Raw genomic sequence first — 22,653 nt, forward strand, 5'->3', positions numbered from 1 at the left:
GGGGAGTTATGGCTTAGTTACAGATGAGAGTTTGGGGACATGAAAGTGTTCTAAAGATGGTGGTGGCGATGCTTGGACAACATAGTGATTATAACGCCCCTGAACTGTTTCCTTGTAAAGTGACCAAAAGAACAAAATTTACATTAGATTTTACAGTACAAATTTACACACTTCTAAGAAAAGGGAGAGAAGCAAGGCTAGGTGGTAGAGTGTGGGGACGGTAGATGCACGGAAGGGGGCGTCAGTGGGAAGAGGCACTTGGTGGGAGGGTCTTGCTCCTTAGGGTGCTTGTTACACAGCTGCACCTGCCATCTCCAACTGACAGGCATTGAGTGAGCAACCAGGGAAGCCTGCACAGGGGCTCGCTTCAGTCCCTTGGTGACCCATCTCCTCTCAGGATTCTACCTCGTCTAGAAATCCCCATCTCATAATCTCCAGCTTGGTTTCCCACCTGTGGCTCCCTTGGGTTGGCTCAAGCTGGCTGAGCTGGCTGAGAGAAGACACCAGAGCTAGGCAAATGCTGCAGAGATGTGGAGCAGGGTATTTATGAAGGAGGTCAGAGGGCAGCCCTGCCCTCCTGAGACCCTGGTGGACAGAGCTCCGGGGGGGTTTCTGCAGCCTCTCCTTGCCATCTAAGTCACCCTTCAAACCCATCAGCTCTTCTGACTGAGCTGGAAACCGCGCACCAAGTTCTCCAGGGAGCTATTTTTAGGGTTCATCTGTTCTCTCTTACTGCTCCACTAGATTCCATATTCTCCCACCCCCAGATTTGAAAGAGCTAAAGATTCTCCAAATCATTCATCCTTCCCCCAGCTCACAAGCTGTGCCTGCACCCCCACCTTCTCCATACCCCTCCTCTGCCTGGCCACCCTCGCCCTCCCTTCTCTAGCCCCTGAGGCAAGAGAGAAAGTAGCATCTTTGTCTGACATCATCCTCTTCTCCCAGGCCTGCTAAGAGTTACTCAGGCAATCCCTGTTCCACCAGAGGACACCGTCCAATTGCCAAGCAACCCACTGTTAGCCAATCAGGGAGCTCGGAGGTGATGTCATGGCGAGAGCCCAGCAGTGGTGCTGATGTTGAGAGAAGCCCAGGGTACCACTAATTGAGGGAGTGAGAGGAGAGCAGCTCGCTTCGGAAACCGGACTGCAGGTATGTAGAATGGACATGCGGATAATCCGAGGGCTTCTTTTATTTTATTTTTTTTAACAAAAGAAAGAAACAAAACAGCAACCACAGAGGGGCAGAAGCGAAGGGGCTGGTGTCTATTGTGCTGCTTTGGGTTTTACTGAGTCGATTAAACTTTGTCAAACCCTGGGGGAAACGGCGAGGCCAAAAGGACAGGGGCGAGGGTGGGCTCTGGGCAGCAGTTTTATTCCAGATGGGTGGAACATGCTAGAGGTCCATGCTGTGTTATTGCCACATAAAAAAATGTTATGCTTTTTGAGAGAGAACGGTTTGTGAGAGACGAGCTTCCCATGGGGCTCTGACTTAAGACCCCGCGCCAGCAGCAAGCTGCCGTGCCTTTGACGTTTTCGGCCCTCTGACTCCTGTTCTTGTCTTTTTGGCACCGCGGCTTTTCTTTCTTCGCCTGCTCTGTGCTGTCTTACTTCTTTTTCTCCCAGCCCTAAAGATACAGTGAGATCATCCCCTCTCGCTTGCCCCGCCCCACCCTGAGGTCAACTTGATCCTACCTGGCCCTGCAACTGGAGATGCAAGCTGGCAGGACGGCCACGCCCAGGGTCTCTGGTACTTGACCAGTCACAGCCAGCCCTTTCTCCCCAGCCATGAGTTTTTGCCTCATTGTTTTTTTAAATTCTCATCCAGGGACCTAGGGCTTTGAGGTCCAGCAGGCAGCTGTGTCCCCACGTGGCGGAGCTGTCTTTGTTTTATTTCTCCCGGGAACACACACAGGTGTGGAGAAGCCTCATTGTCCCCTACCTGAGCAGCTCTTAGGGGTAGTTTTAGAGAGCGGATCAGACAGCCTCGGGCCACCTTGTGCGGAGACCCCAGGCAGGGGTACCAAGAGGACAGCAGGTGGGCTGACCTGGAAGTGACCTCCTGGGGCCCTGATGGGTGGGTGGGGAAGGGTTGAGATGGAATGTGGGGGAATCTTGCCTCCCCTGAGGCTGGGCCCCTCTCAGGGGAGGAAAGTGCTCCCTCAGGCGGGTGTGCCCTGTTGGGGCTGGGATGAGATCATTTGTCAGATGTAGAAATAAGGATGGTGCTTGAGGGGAGTGAAGGCAGAGGGGCCAGGTCAATGCACAGCTTCCAGTCCCCTCCTTCGCCCCCTGCCTTGCTGCCGGGAGCTGTGTTCTCCATCCTTTCCCAAGCTGCTGCCCTCCCTCTGGCTGGTCCCGGACCACTTCTCCCCAGCTCCACCCAGCCACATCTAGAACACCTCTAAAGTGATCAGGAGCTTTACCCGCTAGGTGGGTCCACCCCAGAGCCTGCTGCCTAGTGAGAACTGACAGAGGCAGGATGACCTCCCAGGAGCAAGGCAATGCAGGAGATTTCTGCATTGTACTGGAGGTTAATCCAGATCAGTGCTATTCAAACTGCAGGCTGGGCCCCGAGAAGCGCATGAAGTCAATTTTGCAGGTTGTAGCTGATATTAAAAAATTAGATAAGCTAGAATAGGAAAGACAGAACACACCTCATGCAAGGTACTCTATTCCTGTGCCTCTTTCCGTTCTATGCTTTTAGCTATATGTGCATATATATGTATAAATGTTTGTGTAGTATCCACATATTTATGGTGCACATGTGATATGTATGTGCTGGATCATGCCATAAAATCTGTTTTGTTTTGTTTTTTGGAGGCAGTGTCTCCTTGTAGCCCCTGCTGGCCTTGAACTCACTATGTAGATCAGGCTGGCCTCAGTCTCACAGAGATCCACCTGACTCTGCCTTATGAGTACAGGGATTAAAGGTGTGTACCACCACACCCAGTTTAAAATTTCATTTTTATTTCGGATTACTGTCAATAAAAAATTAAGAATGGCTTGACTAAATGGCTTCTGATAGTCTCTTCTAGCCCCAAGATTACAAGTTTATGGAAAATTTGCTAGACTACAAACTTTTAAAGGAATCTTAAAAAATTTTAATTGCAGTAAAATGCAATCGACATGAAAATGATCATTTTCATTATTTTAAGTGCACAGTGTTGTCCATTCAGAAATCTTTTCATCCTGCAGATTTGAGACTGTGACCCTGTTAAGTGCCAACACTTTATACTGTCTCATTGGATTGGCAATCCCCAGTCTCCTTTTGGCCTCTGTGAGTCTGACCCTGTCAGGTGTCTGGTAGCAATAGACTCATCGTTTGCCCTTTTGTGGCTGGTTTATTTTACTTGGTATGATGCTCTCCATTTTCTTCCATGTTGTAGACTTTGTGGCCCTGTTCCCAGGTACCAATGAAGTGTTCCAAAGTCTTGCTTTATATGGAAACTATGTTTATTTAGGGATATACTGTGTTCAGAAAGACTCTTGAAAGAGAAGTGTGATCAAATAGCACCAAACCCAGCAAAATGTTGAACAGATATACCACAGTCCCCATTCATGGCTTTACCATCTTCTGCCTCAATTACCCAAGATCTATTACATCCAAAAATGTTAAATGGAAAATTCCAGAAAAACCGATTCATAAGTTCTAAGTAACTATTACTGACATAATGTTATTATTTTTCTATTTCATTACTATTGTTAGTGTTCAGGGTCCCCAAAATTCCCTGAATTGACCACTTGGACACTGAGACTCAGGAGAACTTCACTGCTTTATTGAAACCAACCAGCCGGGACACAGGCAAGCATGGGAGCTGCACTGCGACCCAGAGCCATGGAAACGCAGGGCTTTTAAGCACAAAAACTGCAGAGCAGGGGATTTCTATAGAAACCATAAACAGAAGAACCAGGAAAGGATTTGAACAATCTAGGGCTGATTTCCAGAACCTTAACCTATACAGCCATTGGCTAGCTTACCTGGGGCAGAACGTTCTTCCTTTTCTGCCCCGGACCTTCTCCATAGAAACCATAAACAGATGTACCAGGAAAGGGTTTGAACAATGGAGGGGATTTCCAGAGTCAGGCAAAGGGCAGCTTTTTCTCAGAGGATAGGGAGGGGTCTGAGAGGCACTGTCCTTCATTAGGCTTTAAAAAATTTGCTATATCTTATTTATTTTTATTTTGTGTGCATGAGTGTTTTACCTGCATGTATGTAAGTGCACCACGTGCGTACAATGCCCATGGAAGCCAGAAGAGGGCATCAGATCCCCTAAAACTGGAGTTATGGACAGTTGTTAGCTGTCACGTGGGTGCTGTGAACTCAACCTGGGTCCTCTGCAAGAGTAGCCAGTGCTCTTAACTACTGAGCCTTCTCTCCAGACCCTGTTGTTAGTTTTTCTTTAATTGTGCCTTACTGTATTCTAGGCATGTATGTTTAGGAGGAGACATGGTGTATGTAGAGTTCAGCACTGTCTGTAGTTTCAGGCATCCAAGGACCCTCTTGGAATGTATCTCCTACAGATAAGAGGCAAGGGAGTTGGGTATTATTGGTAGAGGGGAAGAGAGAGTGTCATGTTTTTGTTTGGATGGGTAATGACTATTTAGATTCTATTTTAGCTCAAAGGAAAAAAAAAAAAGAGGAATCTAGGTGTGAAGCTGGCTGCCTTCCACCATTTGACCTGGCCATTTAAACCACAGTTGACCTGTAGATGGGAACTCAGTTGGTTGATAGTTAAAAACAAATAACCAGGGTGGAGATTTAGGGATGTGCTCGGTAGCAGAGTGCTTGCCTACCAAGCACAGAGTCCTGGGTTCAGTCTCTAGTATTTAAGACGAAATAAAACTCAGCATCAAAAACTGAGAAACTGAAATTCAGAGAGTAATGAAGAGGGTCAAGGAGCATAAAGCAGGTGAGAAGGAAGTGAAGAGAAGAGAGGAGAGAGGCTGGTACCCAGCCAACCACATGGAGAGAACACAGAAATGTAAATCTTCCTGTGTTCCTGATTTTAAACACTAAGATTGAACGGTCAAGTTAAAATCAAAGAAAAGCTCATTTTTCTCCAGAAACTCTTAGGTCCTGTCCTCTAGGTCTCTTTTCCTGTTTTTACATTACTTCCTACCTACCTGAAGACCCTCATTTGGAGACAAAATTCCTAGGGATTTTGAAGTCTTAGGTGGAAAGACATGATATTCTTTTAGGGAGGGGCAAAGAAATTTGGGGGGAATTATGTGACATTTTGAAAATGCCTGATAGAGAACCAAACTTCTTTTACTTACTTGGAGAAATAATCAAGTGTCCTGTATTACTTGATGTATTCGTCACTTTTCTGTTGCTGTGATAGAAACACTGACCCAAGCAGTTTATAGAAGAAACAGTTTATTTGAGCTTACGGTTCTAGAGGAATTACAGTCCATCATGGCAGGGAGGCATGGTGGCTGGAGGTGGCTGGAGCAGGAGCAGCAGAAGTGAAGCTCTCGCATCATCACACGGGAAGCAAGAGAGCGACTGGAGATCTGGCAAGGCTTAAGAACTCTCTAAGCCCACCCTCAGTGACAGGCTTCCTCCAGGATAGCCACACCTCCTAAAACCTCCCAGAACAGCACCATCATCTGGTGACAAAATGTCCAAACACTTGGAGCCTATGGGGGACATTTTCATTTAAACTACCACACTTGATTTGCTTATTAAATTAGTATTTGCTATATTTAGAGATGTGACAATCTGGGACAGTTTTCCCCCTTTGGAGAAGAGATGAGGATCAAAAAAAATCTCCCATTATTTTAAAAAAGTATTTATTCCTTGAGAATTTAATATATGAATATATTATATTTTGATCATATCCACCCCTCACTTCCCCCTCCTTCTCTCCTCCCTTGCTATTTTTTAAAAAGCATTTAGATTTTTACATTCTAGTCCCCAAAAGGAAGAAAGAAGTTATATAGAGACACATACCACCCCTCACACATATGTCCCTGCTACCCTACCCCTCCATACGCACATGTACCTCCTCATGCACCAAAGCCAAGCTCAGAAGTCTCCTCTGTTCATTGGAGCTGTGTGTCCTTGCCCATAGGGTCCTACTGTCTCAGGTAGGTTGTGGGAGCCAGAGAAATGGGACACATCTGAAGGTGCAGGAGCCTGGAGGTGGCTGGCCTGATCTATGACACCTCTTACTAGGATGGACCCAGCAGGGAAGTGGGTAGGGCAGAGTGCTCAGTGCCTGTAGGTTATTTGGAACCTGGGTCCTGAAATCCTGCCCAAGTGGGGCACAAAGTTTTTCTGCTGTCTGGGCTATAGACCTAGCCTTCTAGTCAAATTCTCTGAATGGAAGTTCCTGCCCTAACTTGATTTCTGGCAGTACTGAGGTGGGAATAAAAAGTAGCCCAGGACGTCCATTGCTGTGCATCATTTGGGATTGTAGGTTCCCCAACCATGTCTCCATCCTGCCTCTCAGTGCAGCCATTAGAGCTCTGAGGCCTCTGCGGAGGTAGGTTTCCAGGGTTCTGCTGCTGGCATGGCTTGTTTCCTAGAAACACAATTGAAGCTGCCTTCTTACGTCTGCTATGAACGTTCTGAAGTTGCTCTTGATGATGGACCTGGCCCCACTTCCTCCTGAAGCCCTTGGAAGTGTACCCAACAGGTGATTCAGCAGCACCAGTCCCTGAAGCCAGCCTCCCATACCGTCTTCTGTCTGAGGGCCCTTCTTTCTGTCATACTTATTCTTGGTGGGTGCTCTTAGCTCTCCTTGACGACACAGGGTCTGTAAGTACCCTGGAAAGGCTGACAGAGCCCCCTGCAGAACTTGCAGCATCCCCTCAGCCCTCAATTCTTCTCCAGAGCCCAAACTCTCTGTGGCTATTCTAGGACCTAAGAGAGGGCTTGGTACAGCACTCAATATCCAATAAACAGCACGAAAAGAATGAAAACTACATTCATAAAAATATAATTTATCTTCTTTTGATTTTTAAACTCAAATGAGACACACACTGCTTATTAGAGCTTTGAGACAGCAGAACAGAAACAAAGTCGATGTTCTGCGGGGATATGACTTCAGCCCAAAGTGAAGATGTGTGGCCTTGAGGTCACTAAGGCAGCAAATGCCAGGGAAATACACTGTGTCACCTGGACTGTGAAGACAGAGAGTGGTGTCGGCCTGGAACAGCCACCTTCCCGCACTCTGTGGCTAGAGGGGCTGGGCTAGAATCCACTAACTCCCACACCCATGGAGTTCCCAGCTTGAATCTGCACCAGAAGATCCATATTTGTCTCACAGAGCTCTTGCTAGTGACAGCTCTGTTCAAACCACTTGGACATGCATTAGCTGCTGATCCCTCAGAAATAGTCCACATAGGATCTGACACATGCCAGGAGCAATGGTTGGGCATGTCTCACAATGACAAATAAAAACATTTGTTCATTCTGCCCCGTGTGGGGGCAGACCGAGGCACTCAAGGGCCTGGGCACACACAGGCTAAGCAGCCACATCACGTGAGAGCACTCACCACTCTACTGTCTGCTTCTAGGTCATTAACTGTATTACAGAAAGCCTGGGAGCTTGGTCCTGCTAATGTACCCTGTGGCAGCATCCTTTCTAGGTATCCATCTTCACACCAGAAGCTGCTCTGGACTGCCCCCCACCCCATGTAGGCTGGCTGCTCTTCTCGTTCAAGTTTAGGTTGTAAAAAGGGACCAGGACAAAGGTGAAAGGCATATACACTGGAACTCAGGGTCTTACTTGGTTCCTTCTCTGCCAACAACTCAGTTTATGACCTCAGGATCTCTGGTCTTTAGTAAGCACAGGGTTGGCATCTTGGTGGTTGGTTGTGTGCAGTGCAGTACCTTGGGTCCATATGCTTTTTGCCCACTAAACATGTCAGTCCCCATCTAGTGGTCACTGGGAAGTCCCACCTGCTCCTCATGGGGAACCACCAGTCCCATGATTACCCATCTAAGCTCTCTGATACTCTGTGTTCCAGGGAAATGAAGGGCTCAGTCTATTCTAGGCATCTTTTCCCCTCTTTTTCTGCCAGGAGATCCAACCAACAGCCTGGACTCTACCTCTTCACTATTGGCCACACCTACCACCAGCCAAAGCTTGATTTGTTGGGTCTGATCTTCTTGGTTGCCTTGTTTTTTTGGGGGGGGTGTAGTGGTGATATCACTCACAAATTTATGTTACTAAGTATGCTAATGGTTTAATCCACCAATGAAAAGGCATTTCCATACTAAGCTGCTTAGATGCCAGGCACTGGGGGAACACGTGGCTCAGTTTATAATGGGACCAGCCCAAGAGTGCTGGGTCAGATGCAAAAATTCCAGAGTGTGATTCAGTCTAGGAAGGTCCCCAACACTCTGTACCTGGCTATAACTTTCAGTCGCCTCTCCTAGTCTTGTCTCCAAGTTGATGCCACCAGCTGCATCTCTTTGAACCTACGTTAGCTCATGAAGGTGGAGATAGGCTTTCCTAGGACACACACATGGACCCAAATCCCAACTTGGCACCTTACAACCTGTGTGATTTGATTCAGTTTACCCATCTTTACAGAGCTTTAATGTCCTCATTATCAGAGAACCTTGTAGAATAAATTGAGATACATCTTTGACTTGCCAGGAACAAAGCAGGCAGTCAAGAGTGATAGCTATTTATTAGCGCTGCCGACATCGGCATCACTACTTCCCTCTGTCCTCATTTAAAAGACGCCAGTGGCTTAGTAATGGAATAGGTGTAAACTCCTTCAACTGCTGTAGACGTGTCTGCGACCTTCCCTCCTCTTCTGGTGCTCAGTCCCAACACACTCTGTATGCAGTCCAATGGGTCTCCTCTGTTCTTGAATAAACCTAGTTCACACCTCAGCCTGGTCAAGTTCCAAAATCGCTGTGTGGTTCTAGGCATGAGAAACCTAAACGGCATAAGTATCCCTTCCAACCTGGGATAAGGCTGTATTCTCGCTTTTGACAACTGAATTTCGAGTTCTCTTACAATTGCCACCCTGACTCAGTCCCCATCGCACAAAAGTTGGGTGACCAGAGGGTCCTCACTCTGGACCAACCAGTCTGCGTCCACCTGAAGCATTTCAAGCATGTTCTGTGCAGGAGCCCCCATCCTGAAGCCGTTGCTACTTCTACGGCCGTTTTTGGGTGACTGTGTCACATGGACCTTTAGATTGTTGCTGCCAGCTTGAGCAGTCAGCTTCTTGCCGACTTCCTTAGGAGCTGCTGAAAGGCTGGGTTTGGCCTCTGCCTTAACAGCAAGTATGAGGAGAGGCCTGTGCCAGGCCTGGGGTGTGCCTGTGGGGTTGCCTTCAGATGCTCCAAGATATCTGGTGGGCAGTGTCTTCCTGCTGGGTGAACTCTGCTTCACCCTCTGTGCCCCTCCACTGGCCTCTTTTGACTCTTCTTCTTCCTCCTGCCTCCTTTTCTGCTCTGACCTGGAGTCACAAAACTCTCCTCTCTTGGAAGCTGAGGGAACACCCGCTGTCCCCACTATGGGCTGTATGTTGCTGTGGTGTGATGACACAATTGTGGCTATGGCTGCAAGTTACTGGGCTACCTTGAATTCAATGACTAGGGATGATCCTTTTTTAAAAAAATATTTTATTTATTATTTTTATTTTATGTGTATGAGTGTATTGCCTGCATGTATGTAAGTGCACCTGTGTTGTGCAATGCCCGTGGAGGTCAGAAGAGGGCATCATATTCCCCTGGAACTGGAGTTATGGATGGTTCGTAGCCACCATGTGGGTGCTGGAGATTGAACCCTCGTTCTTTGCAAGAACAACCAGTGCTCTTAACCACTGAGCCGTCTCTCCAGTCCCTGAGGAGGATACTTTTATTGTTTTTGTTTTTTTGAGACAGGGTCTCCTCATAGACCCAGCTGGCCTGGAATTCACTATGTAAACCAGGCTGGCCTCTACAGAGATCCACCTGCCTGCCTCCCAAGTGCTGGGATCAGAAGCATGTGCTAGCACACCCAGTTTCTAGAGAGGATCTGTACTTGCCTCTTCCAGCTTCTAGCGGCCCCAGGCATTCCTGATCTTGTGGCCACATCACGCCGATCTGTCTCCATCTTCATATGGCCTTTGCCTCTTCCTGCGTTGTGTATAAGGATTTGCCACTGGATTTAAGCCCCACTTGGGTAGTCATGGATGCTCTCATCTTGAGCCCATCAGTCACACCTGCAATGATCCTTTTTCCAAATAAAGCCAATTCACAAGTTATGGGGTTAGGAGGTATGTACATTCCTTACTCAACCCAGAGTACTGAATGTGCTCAGAAATGTCACCTCATCTCTCAGCCTCAACCTTTGCTTGTGACAGAGGCAGAGCACTCCTCCCACCAAAGGCAACTGTGAGAACTGGGGCGAGCACACGACACAGTGAATATTCTGTAAGCAGAGTTTTAAGTGTGCAGGCTCCAAGACTGCAGTGCTGAGCTCTGACAAATCCCTTGGCCGTTCCCACACCCTGCCACCATCACCTTTCTTGCTCCCTGCTCGACTCTGCTTCTCTGGCTCTCCAACAGTCTCTGTGTTCCCAGCAGACCTCCTTCTATATAGAAAGCACTTGCATACATATGTTTTAAATTAAAACACCCCCTCCAGGCCAGACTGGCTTTCCTTGAGTTCTCAGGACTGTAGCTGACATCTACTTCCTCCATTTGCCACTCAGAGTCTACAATTCCGAAGGTCTGGAAATGGACCCAGGTTGAGCACTTCCGAGTCGTGTGACTTTAGGCAAACATCTTAATGTCTCTGAGACCCAGGTTCTTCATCTGAATGCAAGGATGATGGTTCTTACCTTGTCAGCCCAGCTCAGACTCATGTGAAGATTAACTGGGGCAAAGTTTGAAGTGCTCCATGCACGTAGGGTCTTGTCGTTCTGACTCGGGCTGAGGACATGTCCCCTTCCACCTATTCCCACCTCCCCTTCTACCTATTTCCACCTCTCCTCTAATATTTATTTATTTATTTTTTATTCTATGTCTATGAGTGTTTTGCCTGCATGTATATAAGTGAACTATGTCTATGGAGGCCAGAAGAGGGCATAAGATATACCCTGGAATGGAGTGACAAATGGTTCATAGCCACCATATAGATGCTGGGAACTGAACCTGGGTTCTCTGCAAGAGCAGCCAGTGCTCTTAATCACTGAGCCATCTCTCCAATCCACCCTCCTTTTCTGACCCATCATCCAAGGTCCAAGGTCTTTACCTCCTTTGGCCATGGCTTCCTCATCCAGCCACTTTACTTTTTAGCACCTCTGGCACTGAATGAATGCTGGTCCTATGACCAAGGACTTTGTCCATAGGCCCCGAATGAATGCTGGTCCCATGACCAAGGACTTTGTCCATAGGCCCCGAATGAATGCTGGTCCCATGACCAAGGACTTTGTCCATAGGCCCCGAATGAATGCTGGTCCCATGACCAAGGACTTTGTCCATAGGCCCCGAATGAGTGCTGGTCCCAAACCAGGCCTGTGTCCCTGTTCAGGGACTCACTGGTACCATCAGGACCAGCCTGACACCATGGAGAAAAGTCCCATTGTGCCAGCATGAGTGGGTCCTTGCAGGGCCACTGGCTCACAGCCCAGCAGGAGGAAAAGAATGGAGCCCTTGCTGGGCAGCTGGGTCCTGGTTCGGGTCTCTGGTCACATGGAGACTCAGTCTGGACAAATGGGAACAGAAATCCTCAGTTGCAGGGCTGGGAGGGCCGCCTGATGCAGAGGACAGGGGAGGCAACACGTTTGCTGAGTATGTCATTTGTACTGGATGCTGGTCAGAGCCTTTCCCATTTCACATGTACAATTCTGTAAAATTAACACTGGAAAAACAAGGTTTCGATGGGTACTGGCTGGTGATGGGTAGGAGAGACGACATTTGTCATCAACTCTGTGCTAAACTAGCTCCGAGGCTCTGAGGCTGGAGCTGGGCCTAACCCTCCCACCTAAGATCCCCTGCCTGCATGAGTCCTGTCCCCTAGAGGGAAGACACCCTCACTATCCGAGGAGAGGGACTCAGAGTTCCTTTGACTCCTTGGCTCATGCCACCCTCCACTGGCACAGTGACCACCAAAGATCAAGCAGTCTTCATGATAAGTGCTCACCACTGGCCCTCAGTGTAGCCCTATTACCTCTCATCCCCCAGGTGCTCCCAAGTATTTGCACTTGTCCTTCTCATCTTTTCTCTTGTCCCCTTCCTGTCTTCCCACATTCCAGTCCAACTCCAGCCAAGATGATCCCATGTACCCGCGCCTGTCTCTGCACTAACCAATTAAACCAATTATGACATTATACGTTAATGTGTGTCTCTTCTCATGGTCCAGGGTCCTTTTCGGTTGAGTCCAGGAGAACTGAGCTTGTAGTTTTTGGAGAGTAGGGAAGTGGGAGGGCATCTCAAAGTGAGTTTCACGTCCTCTGCCCACCCCCCTCACCTCATGTCAAAGTTGGCTGGAGGAAATACAAGGTGGAGAAGTTCACACATCTACTTAACTTACAAACACCTCCAGGTGATTCCTACTGAGAACTTGCCTGTCACTCTCACTGCCACCTTGGGCCAGGCTACCAAGCTGTATTGGAAGATAAGAGTTAGGGGACCTCATATTTTATACTTTGAGTCCTTCACATAGTTCAGTTATGAAAGGATCATTAACAGGGGAACTGAGTCTGTCTGGGTAGATGTGGAAGAGGGTAGATATTTGGGGAAGTGAGAGCTGGGGGTTGAGGGGAGATGGCCTGGATATCAGAGTAGATGCAGAACCCCAAGATTCCCTCAGTGGCTGTACAAAGACCATCTCTTGGGGAAGAACTTGTCACTCTAAAATATACTCTCTTTCTCAGGGTTGTGATAGTGTTCTGAGCTGGTGATAGACCCTCTCTGCGACTTTCAGTCAGCTTCAGCCACCAAATCCCTGCCTGCCAACATGACCCTTGCAGGTAGGTGCCTGTGCTGTTGGGTGGTAGGTGGCATTGTAACACAGACCATTTCTCTTTTGTGTGTGTACTTGTGCATGATAAGATATATATGTGTGTGTGTGTGTGTGTGTGTGTGTGTGTGTGTGCACATGCATGTGGAGACCAGAGGACAATTTCAGTGTCATTCCTCAGTGGTCATCAATCTTTTTTGTCACAGGGTCTCTCACTGGCCTGGAGCTTGCTGATTAGGCTAGACTGGCTGGCCAGTGAGCCCCAGGAATCCTCCTGTCTCTGCCTCTCCAATGGCTTTCCTGTGTGGGTTCTGAGGGGTAAAACTCAGGTTAGGTCCTTCTGCCTGTAAGGCAAGCATTTTACTCATGGAGCCATCTCTCCAGCCTTCTTTGTCTGTGAATATGTACTTCTGGATGACCAGAGACAAAGGGCGAAGAGGAAAAGAGAGGTTGTTTCTGAGTGGTGGGTGGGATCAATGCTGAATTTTTCTTCCTTTTGCTCATCTGTGTATTATTTTAAAGTTAGAAATGTCTTTGTAAGGATTTTGCAGTTACTTATGCTTTCAAATTTGTAAGTGAAAATGAGCACTGGGCTGGGTGGGCCAGGTACCAAGAGAATCTCTTATGCTTGGCATGAAACAAGGTACTGTGGAGAAGGGCTGGCAGGTACCACCATGGTGGCCAGGGCAGCTCTGACCTGTAACCTTCCAACAGAGAGACTCAAGGGTGTGAGGACTCTAATTCTGTTCTGTGGACAACAGCCTGGCTTTGAGTCCTGTGCTAGAAAAGTCTGAGAACACTCCCAGACTGACGTATCCAGAGGGTGGGTTCAGAATGGAGGGAGGTGGTGAGGAGACCCATTCCAGCAGCTTCTTCACCCTTCAAGCAGTGATGCCATGTACTTTCACCAGAATGGAGTGTGGAGTCCCTAAGACCTAGAGTCAAACAACTGGCCTAAACTTGGGTGGGAGTTGGGGATGGAGAGTGAGAACCAGGTTTGGGACACTGGCATTTGGGTACCTGAGGGTACTTTGAATTAGGTAAGAGTGGGAAGTACTGACAAGAAGAGTAAAGTCACCTGGGTGGTATGGAGGGTCACATTTCAACAGGAGCCCAACAGAGGTGGCTCTGGGTGCCAGCGGCTTGAGTGCCTTCGAGCCAGAAAGCCAGGGCTGACTCATGGAAACACTGGTTCCTGATACTCATGGGGCCCCATTGTCACTGGCTTGCCTCCCCATTTCCCTCTCTGCAGCCTATAAGGAGAAGATGAAGGAGCTCCCGCTGGTGTCTCTGTTCTGTTCCTGCTTCCTGGCCGATCCCCTGAATAAATCGACCTACAAATATGAAGGTGAGTGTAGGCTGAGCTGGGAGAAAAGAGGGCAGAGGCTTCTGTGTCCTGTGTTTGTGGGTAGCACCCTGACCTCCATCTCAGGAAGCTCTCCTGGTCATGGTGTGTCTTCTGTCCCAGAATCCTAGAATCTGAGCAGACAGTCTGGATTGGCTCCTTTCAGAGTACTTACTCTTAGAGTCCCTTTTATACATTCCTTGAACAAATGGATGCTGTTGAGGATGGAACCTGTCAGAGATTCTGTCTGTAGAGACACAGAAGAGGAAACTTGGGGTGTTCATCAGGGCTCCTAGAGACAGGTAGAGATTCTCCTGGGGAGCCTTGAGATGGGAAGAGGACTTCCTGCCTTGGCTGTGACAGCTGTATCATCAGGGACGGTCCCCAGACCTTGGCAGAGAGTATTGGATGGCCACTTCCTCACAAGGGATGACCAGGGAATGGGTCATCTCCTCATTTCCTGGTTGCGAGGAAGGGATGGGTTTGGTCTGTCAACGAGAGAGGGATGTTCGGATGACCTGAGACTGTTTTTTCTGTTTAGGCTGGTGTGGGAGACAGTGTAGGAGGAAAGGTCACAGCCAGCGGAGAGACAGTGCTGACTGGACAGAAAGAAGAGAACAGGGTAGGCGGGAGCCAGGGGAGAGGTCCACAGGCCAAGCCCTCAGAGGGACAGGGGAAAAGGAGGGGTTAGGGGTGGGCTAGGGGTAAACTGCACCAACATCTGTCATCAGGGAGGAGCCCTGGAGAAAAGGTTCAAATCTCAGAGGAGGCTGGTGGCAGGGGCAGGTGCAGACACAGCTGGTGTTGCTGCAGCGCTTACCAGAAATCAGATCCTGGGATCTCTGCTTGGGGATCCCCAAACCCTACTGTGGCCACTGACTTCTTCAACCCTGTCGGAGCCCACTGATCTTAGGCACCAGTGTTCAGGATCAAGTCAGACCCCCTAGTCGTTTGTGTACCTTGGGGACCCCAGTTTCCCAGAGTGTGTTTGCATGTGTGCATGCTTGCTGGGGCCTCTGGTGCTCCTCAGCAGGTGAGCAGTGCTCCCGCTCTGCCCTCTGCAGCAGACACAGTGGACCTGAACTGGTGCGTCATCTCTGACATGGAAGTCATCGAACTGAACAAATGCACTTCAGGCCAGTCCTTTGAAGTCATTCTGAAGCCACCATCCTTCGATGGGGTGCCTGAGTTCAATGCCTCCCTCCCTCGTCGGCGAGACCCATCACTGGAAGAGATTCAGAAGAAACTAGAAGCAGCCGAGGAGAGAAGGAAGGTCGGTGCAGCCCTTTTGTTCTCCCTTCCATCTTAGTGTGAGCTGGAAAAGACAGGTGGTGGCCTTGAGCTGGGGTAAGGTCACAATGAACCCACAGATATTTAGACAGAACTTACCATGTGCCAGGCAGAGACTAAGACACCATCAAGGGAAATGCACACAATTGTCCATTGTCTCAGAGTAGGCCTGATATGCAGAGGCAAGAGACCATGAAACATTTAGGAAGACAGAGAAAGCTACCTTGGCCTGATGTATTTCCAGCCTGTGTGTGACTTCCTTGTTCTCTATTGAGTCTAATGGCTTAATTCAGATGCCATCTTTTTAAAATATTTTATTTTCTATGTATGAGTTTATTGCCTCCATGTATGTAAGTGCACCCATATTGTGCAATGCCTTCAGAAGAGGGTGTTGGATTTCCTGGAACCTGACTTATTGATGGTTGTCAGCTGCCATGTGGGTGCTGGGGACTGAACCCAGGTCCTCTGCAAGAACAGCCAGCGCTCTTAACCGCTGAGCCATCTCTCCAGCCCCCAGATGCCACTGTGAAGTGAGCTTTCCTTTACCTTTAATTACTTGGTACTTCCTCTCACCTCTAAGGTATTACATGTAGTGTTGGGTTTCAGTTATTAATTCATATATAAGTTTTATTTCTAGTAGGTTACTTTTCCCCCTTCCCAGGAGTCCGGAGTAGTGGAGGGGTTAGTGTAAGATCACAGTATTTTTGAGTGAGTGAATGATGAAAATGAGAAAATGATTCTGAAGATAATTAGGAAAGGGTTGAATAGAATCAAAGATGTTTGGAAGGTCCATGTCCTCACTTCCTGATCATGGGCCAGAGAACCAGGTTCAGGGATACATCCGCATTGGGTGTGGTGCTCTCCACCCTCACCCTAAAGGCCCTTTTGGCTTTTTGTGCTTCTCCAGTACCAGGAAGCTGAGCTCCTGAAGCATCTAGCAGAGAAACGAGAACATGAGCGAGAGGTGATCCAGAAAGCCATTGAAGAAAACAACAACTTTATCAAGATGGCGAAGGAGAGACTGGCCCAGAAGATGGAGTCCAATAAAGAGAACCGGGAGGCCCATCTGGCCGCCATGTTGGAACGCCTGCAAGAGAAGGTGAGTGGTCCTGGGTTGGCAGGAAGTTCATGGGATGCTTCCTTCTTTCCACGGCAAGTATACATGGACCTGCACATCACTTCCGGAGGAAACAGCCTTGGCAGGAATGGAAATATTTCCATCAGGCAGGGTCCTTAAAGTTCTAAGCAGCTGATCTGGGAAGGCAAGAAACGCACATGAAGCTTCGGGAGTCCTTGGGGGATTTTCTGGAGCTATACAACCGACATCTCTCACTGTCTCAGGAGTGTACACCCCTTTTCTAGAGAAACCCTGTCAAATGCAAGGTCTAGGGATAGACATCCGGCTGTACATTAATGTCTTCATCCTTGAATGAACAAATTTGACATAATGGAAGATGCGGGCTTTAGGCTGGCCCCAAGCCGGGAAACACAATAAATTGAGTTGCCCATTGGGCAGGAAATATGATATTCTCCAGAGTTTTTGATATGGGCCAGGGAGCATCAGGTTTTTCCTGTAGGCTGCCCTTTGTCAATAACCCAAATGTCACCTGCATTTAAGAGACGCAAGAGACTGGGGTTGGTCCTCGGTGTCGTTTTGCGGAGGATGTGCTGGCCTCATTTCCTGAGTCCCAAGGCCGCCCCAGTTTCTCCTGCAGCTCCTGGGAAGCTCCAGCTCTGTGTTTTATTTCCAGGAGCCGCCTGCTGCGCGGTGACTCCCGGGACCGATCGGTGGCCTCGTCCCATGGTGAGCAGCGTGGTCCTCACTCCTTCCCGCCTTCCCACCTAGAACCTCAGGCCCTTGGCAACAGCTACTAGAAAGATCTGGCTTCTTCACCAGAGATGTGAGCTGCACAGTGGCCCTGGAGCTGGCCAGTAGGTGGCAGCCCCATGCTCTGATGTTCCATTGCACAAGGGACAGCAAGGCTTCTTCCTCTACCAAGTGCATATGGGGGAGACGCAATCTGGGTTTGACCTTGGGCTTCTCCAATTCATGAGGGATACTTGAGGCAAACTAGTATTTTTCTCTTTGAGACTAGGTCTTATATATCCCAGGCCTGGCCTTGAACTGGCTATGTAGCTGAGGATAGCCTTGAAATTTGGATCCTCCTGTAGCCACCTCCCAAGTACTGGGACTGCAGTTGTGTGCCACCATGCCTGGTTTATGCTGGGGAAGGAACCTGGGCTTTATGCATGCTGGGCAAGCACTATAGTTTCTGAGCTACATCAAAAACTCATGAAGAAACAAATTTGCAGTTGGGATAGGAGGGGCATGGGCTCACAGACCTGACCCCAAACAAATCATTGAGCTAGACCACTCATTTGTTTATAAAACACTCTTATCCTCTTATTGTTAGCACTATTGTCACAAGTCTATGAGGAAAACAGGACAGGGTCGTTCTTAGTGCAGACGAGGAAACCAAATCAGACAGAGATTAAATGATTCACCCGGAGTCACACAGTGACAATGGAGTTGGAATGTAGCCTTTGCCTGTCTCAGAACATTCCACCATCATCGCACTAGGCCTTCATTGGCAGGGGTGGGAGTTGGGGTAGGGAGTCTTTGGAAACCAAGCAAGCAGAGGTCAGAAACTTAGGGTTCCACCCAGCCGGACTATCTGAGAACAGAGGCTAAATTGGAGTTAGAGGTTAGCGAGGCCACATCCTGGAGTGACAGCTGTGCAGGTGAGGTCCACCCTGAGAAGATGTCAGCTCAGACATCTGAGAGGACATCTTTCTTTGGGACCTTGATCCCCACTCATCTGTACCCACTGAAGGAAAAGGGATTGGGGTGAGAGCTGGGTGTGTGATTTTGCCTTGTATCTTTGTGCACAGGCCAGGGACATCTTCAACAATGCTTTATGTGCCTTGTATGTGTCATGATCAGAATCCCTAGGTGCAAAAGCTCTAGCCCAAACCTGACTCTCTCAGGGCAGGGCCTGAGGACCACATGAGCTCCAAGTCATGTGATACACACCAGAGTCTGAGAACCTCTGCTTCAGACAATTTCTATCAGCTTATGGAAAGTTCTAGGGACCTTGGAGAGATAGACTTGTAGATGAAGGTGTATCTTAGGAACCCAGGTGGCCTTCATGGGCATATTCCAGGTGACTCTGTCACCTAGATGTGGAAACACCAGCTTCTGGTAGTGGGATTATCCAGCACCTGCCAAGGACCATATAGAATTAAGAAATATAAAGAAGGACAACACAGTCCTGGCCCACAAGGATGTTATCCTCTTAGTGGGGACCCAGATATTTTTTCAGTGAGCTGGCAAGACAGTTAAGGCAGGTGTGATATGGTTCTGCGAGTGGACACTTGCCACAGAGCTCAGGAGGCGAGCCCACTGCCCATTATGGTTTCTTTAGAGAGGTCCAAAAACTGAGGCCCGATTAGAGAACACCATCAGCTAAGGTCACAGTCAGTTAGGGTCTCACAGCTGGTTGGGGTCGGGGGTCAGGCAGATCTGGTCTTTTGGCTGGATTATCTAAGGAAACAAAGGTTCTGTTCCAAAACACATAAGGATGTCCACTTCTTGTAGTCAAGCAATAGCTTGAAAGCATTTTCTGTCATTTTCTACCTTGAGGGCCAGCATCCTTCAGTCAGGGGCTTAAGACGATGCTGAAGAGGAAAGCAGCTGCGATGTTTCAGGGTGCTGGGGATGGGTTCACTCACTCTTCCCAATCCAGCTTCCCCAAGTGGCCTTCTACATTTTGTCAAGTCATGTGATCAACTCACCTGCTTAGAGGAGGGAGTGAGAGAGACTGGGTACCTTGGAGTCATTGTGAGGTGGGTTCCCTTTGGGAGGTGGGGAACCTATTGGGCGATGGACTCTGTGGACCACATGTGGGCTTATAGGCATGTGTCCTCGTCTCACTGCCTCCTTCTGCCCCTCTCAGGATGCCTTTGCGGACAGCTCTGCCCTTCTGTGGTGGCCGTCTCTTGCTTTCCAGTCTCTGGCCTTTTGGCCTCCCTTTTGTATCCTGGGCAGCCTTGTGTGACCACCCTGTCCCTCCCTTCCTTCCCAGGACAAGCACGCGGAAGAGGTGCGGAAAAACAAGGAGCTGAAGGAAGAGGCCTCTAGGTAAAGCCAGAGGCCAAAGAAGTTTCCAGGACAGCCGGACAGCTCCCGCAGCGACCCGGTTCCAGCAGCCTCAGCCGGTGGCTGCTCTCCCAGCACTGGGGTTTGGGGGGAGGGGGGGTGGCCAAGGGGCATTTCCTCTGCTTTTGGTGTTTGTACATGTAAAGATTGACCAGTGAAGCCATCCTATTTGTTTCTGGGGAACAATGATGGGGTGGGAGAGGGGACGGAAGGAGAGAGTGTGGAAAGGGATGTGGAGAAGAGCTCATGGACATTGTGACACTGCCCACCGGCCGCAGACTCAAGCCAAGGCCCCCGCTTGTCATGATTCTTCCTGGACATCCGGCCTCCAGGTTCCACGTGGAGAGAAGATGAGAACCGGGGCGGGGCAGAAGTTCAGAGTGAAGGGCAGAGTCCTGGTGGGGTGGTGGCCACAGGGCCATGAGGACAAGCCCATCAGGATGGGTGTGTGGGACCTGCCCTGCAGCAGGTGGGATGCAGTCTGTGTGTGTTAATCATCATCTTTTGATCATCATGACCAATGAAACATTTACTCTAAGTCTCCTGTTCTTTATTTCCTGAATTTACCCTTTGGGGAATTGATAGAATGTTCTAGAAATTTGACTCCCACCTATCTTTTTCTTTTTTAAAAAAGAAAATTTATTTTATTTATGTATGTGTGTGTGTGTGTGTGTGTGTGTGTGTGTGTGTGTGTGTCTGTTTGTGCAGGTGCCCTCAGAGGCCAGAAGGGGGTGTTGGATTGCTAGGAACCAGAGTTATAGGTACTTGTGAGCTGCTTGACATAGGAGTTAGGAATCAAACCCTGGTCCTCAGAGTAATAAGTTATCTTAATCACAGAGCCGTCTCTCTAGCCTAGCTTCTGCCCACCTGAAGGCAATAGTCTTTTAATTTTTCTTTCTTCTTTCTTGGTTTATTTTTATTTTCCATGTATGAATGTTTTGCCTGCATACATGTAAATATACCCGTGTCATGCAATGCCTACAAAGGCCAGAAGAGGGCATTGTATCCCCTGGAATTGGAGTTAGGGATGGTTGTTAACTGCCATGTAGGTGTTGTGAACCCAACCCAGGTCTTCTGCAAGAGCAGTCAGTGCTCTTAACTGCTGAGTCATCTCTTGAGCCCCATTTTTTTTTTCTTTTAATTTTTCCATCCAAGAATCTGAGGTGCTGGGTGAGGTGGGTTAAATCACGCCAGCTAAGGTTTGCTTTTTCTTTCTCCTTTTAACAACCCTCCTCCCACCCACTGTGGGCTGTTCCTTAGTGAACAGATACACTAAATTGATAAAAGAAACGTCACCTTTCCTGTTGTGGACTGACATCAGGATTCACTGTATGAGCGAAATTCTCTTAGTCTCGTAAGCTGCTATAACAAAATGCCTTAGGCTGGGTGATTTATAAACAACAGAAATTTACTGCTTATAGTTCTAGAGACTGAGAAATCTAAGATCACGGTGCCAGCAGATTTGTTGTCTGGTGAAGGCTGCTCTCTGCTCAAAAATGGTGCTTCTTGTTATGTCCTCTGGTGGCAGGAAAGCAAAAGGAGTCCCTGAAGCCTCTTTTTTGTAAGGGCATCAGTCCATTCATGAGGGTAGACCTTGTGACTTAATCTCTTCCTAAAGGGTCCACCTCTTCTACTAAACCTTGGGGAATGAGGTTTTAATATATGACTTTTGGTGGACAACAGCATTCAGACCATGGTAGAGACCCTCATGGAGGGTTTGGAATTCTAGGTGGGTCTCAACATTTGAGTGAGGAAATACAGTGTTTATCAGAGGAAGAAGAAGGGTCATGTTCTGTAGGACACTGTACCAGAGCTGCAGAAGACAGCCCCTCTAAGTCTCCTCCATGAGCAGGAGTTGGGTGGAGTCTGTGTGAACCGGGTCCCAGGGCATTTCCATACCCGACCCTGTACTCTATGGAGTTCTGTTCAGCTTTGTAAATAAGAGCTTCAGTGCTGCCTTAATATTATCTCAGCAGTGGTACTATAAGTGAGTTTTAACTTAGGATAGGATGATAACTGGACCAAAGGGTAGTGGTGGTGATGATGATGGTATTAGTGGTGGTGGTGGTGATGGTAACAGTAGAAGTGATTGTGATATTGATGATGATGATGGTGGTGGTGGTAATGTTGAAGGCAGCTTACACTTTTAGGCAGTACTTCGCAGATACCTGGCAATATTTTAGTCTTTCATATAGATCATGTCATTAACTTTGCTCATCGATGGTAGGGTAAAGTCGCTGCTGTCACTCCATTATGTAGATTGAAAAGTTGAGGTATCGAAAGGACAAGTCACTTACCCAAGTTCCCACACATAATAAGTGGGAGGACGGGGCTTGAATTTGGCAACTTGCTCCCAGAGCCTGTATTTTTAGCCTGCACTGTGCTGCTTTTTTGATACTTCTAAACTAGGCTCCGAGTCTCCATCAGGGTTTTGCTGGTGGAGCTGTGACTCATGGGATTGTGACCAACTTTGCTGGTTCCACTCAGTCTTCTTTCTCTCTCCCTTTCTGTTATGCTGGGAATATTGACCGAAAGGCATGGAGGTAAAAGTATTTTTCAGATAAAAATTGATATAAAACTTTAAAAAAGAATAAACACTATGGAGAGAAATGCAGTGGGAAAAGTCCCAGAGAGAATCACTTTCTTTTAAGGGAATGAAGTCTTTTTCTAGCAGTTAAAGAGAAGTTACCTGGCCTTGTCTCCTGGGCCATCTGTGCTGGGTCTATATGAATAGTTAAGAGGGAGGCAGCTCACTATCTTGTAAGATATAAACCTTATGATACCACTTGTCTTTCCTGAGATTGGCCATTTGGGGTGAGATGCTAGGGGGTCTCAGGAGTCGGGCTCTAATTAATCAGTGGTCAAGATCCAAGCAGTTAGGGTCTCACCATTAGAGAAAGGTATTTTGCATTTTATTTTGGCATTTTTGTTCCTTCCTTC

General features: G+C 48.2%; 1 protein-coding gene across 4 annotated transcripts; it reads left to right on the forward strand.

Annotated features, from left to right (window-relative positions):
* The first annotated feature begins 1,018 nt into the window (after positions 1-1,018).
* On the forward strand, positions 1,019-20,247 carry Stmn4 (stathmin 4). Of its 4 annotated transcripts, XM_008828151.1 has the most exons (8): positions 1,019-1,149; positions 12,834-12,929; positions 14,172-14,267; positions 14,806-14,886; positions 15,329-15,537; positions 16,462-16,653; positions 17,306-17,358; positions 19,640-20,245. In XM_008828151.1, the coding sequence occupies exons 2-7, from the start codon at positions 12,917-12,919 to the stop codon at positions 17,324-17,326; spliced, it is 612 nt and encodes a 203-aa protein (XP_008826373.1). In that variant the 5' UTR covers positions 1,019-1,149; positions 12,834-12,916; the 3' UTR covers positions 17,327-17,358; positions 19,640-20,245. The 4 variants fall into 4 exon arrangements, with proteins under 4 accessions (XP_008826373.1, XP_008826371.1, XP_008826375.1 ...); XM_008828149.2 differs by lacking the exon at positions 17,306-17,358 and having other exon boundaries at positions 1,022-1,149; positions 19,640-20,247; XM_008828153.2 differs by lacking the exon at positions 14,806-14,886 and having other exon boundaries at positions 1,023-1,149; positions 19,640-20,247.
* Positions 20,248-22,653: the final 2,406 nt, after the last annotated feature.

The sequence above is a fragment of the Nannospalax galili genome, unplaced genomic scaffold (assembly GCF_000622305.1).
Source record: "Nannospalax galili isolate Female #2095 unplaced genomic scaffold, S.galili_v1.0 scaffold612, whole genome shotgun sequence".
Taxonomy (NCBI): Eukaryota; Metazoa; Chordata; class Mammalia; order Rodentia; family Spalacidae; genus Nannospalax; species Nannospalax galili.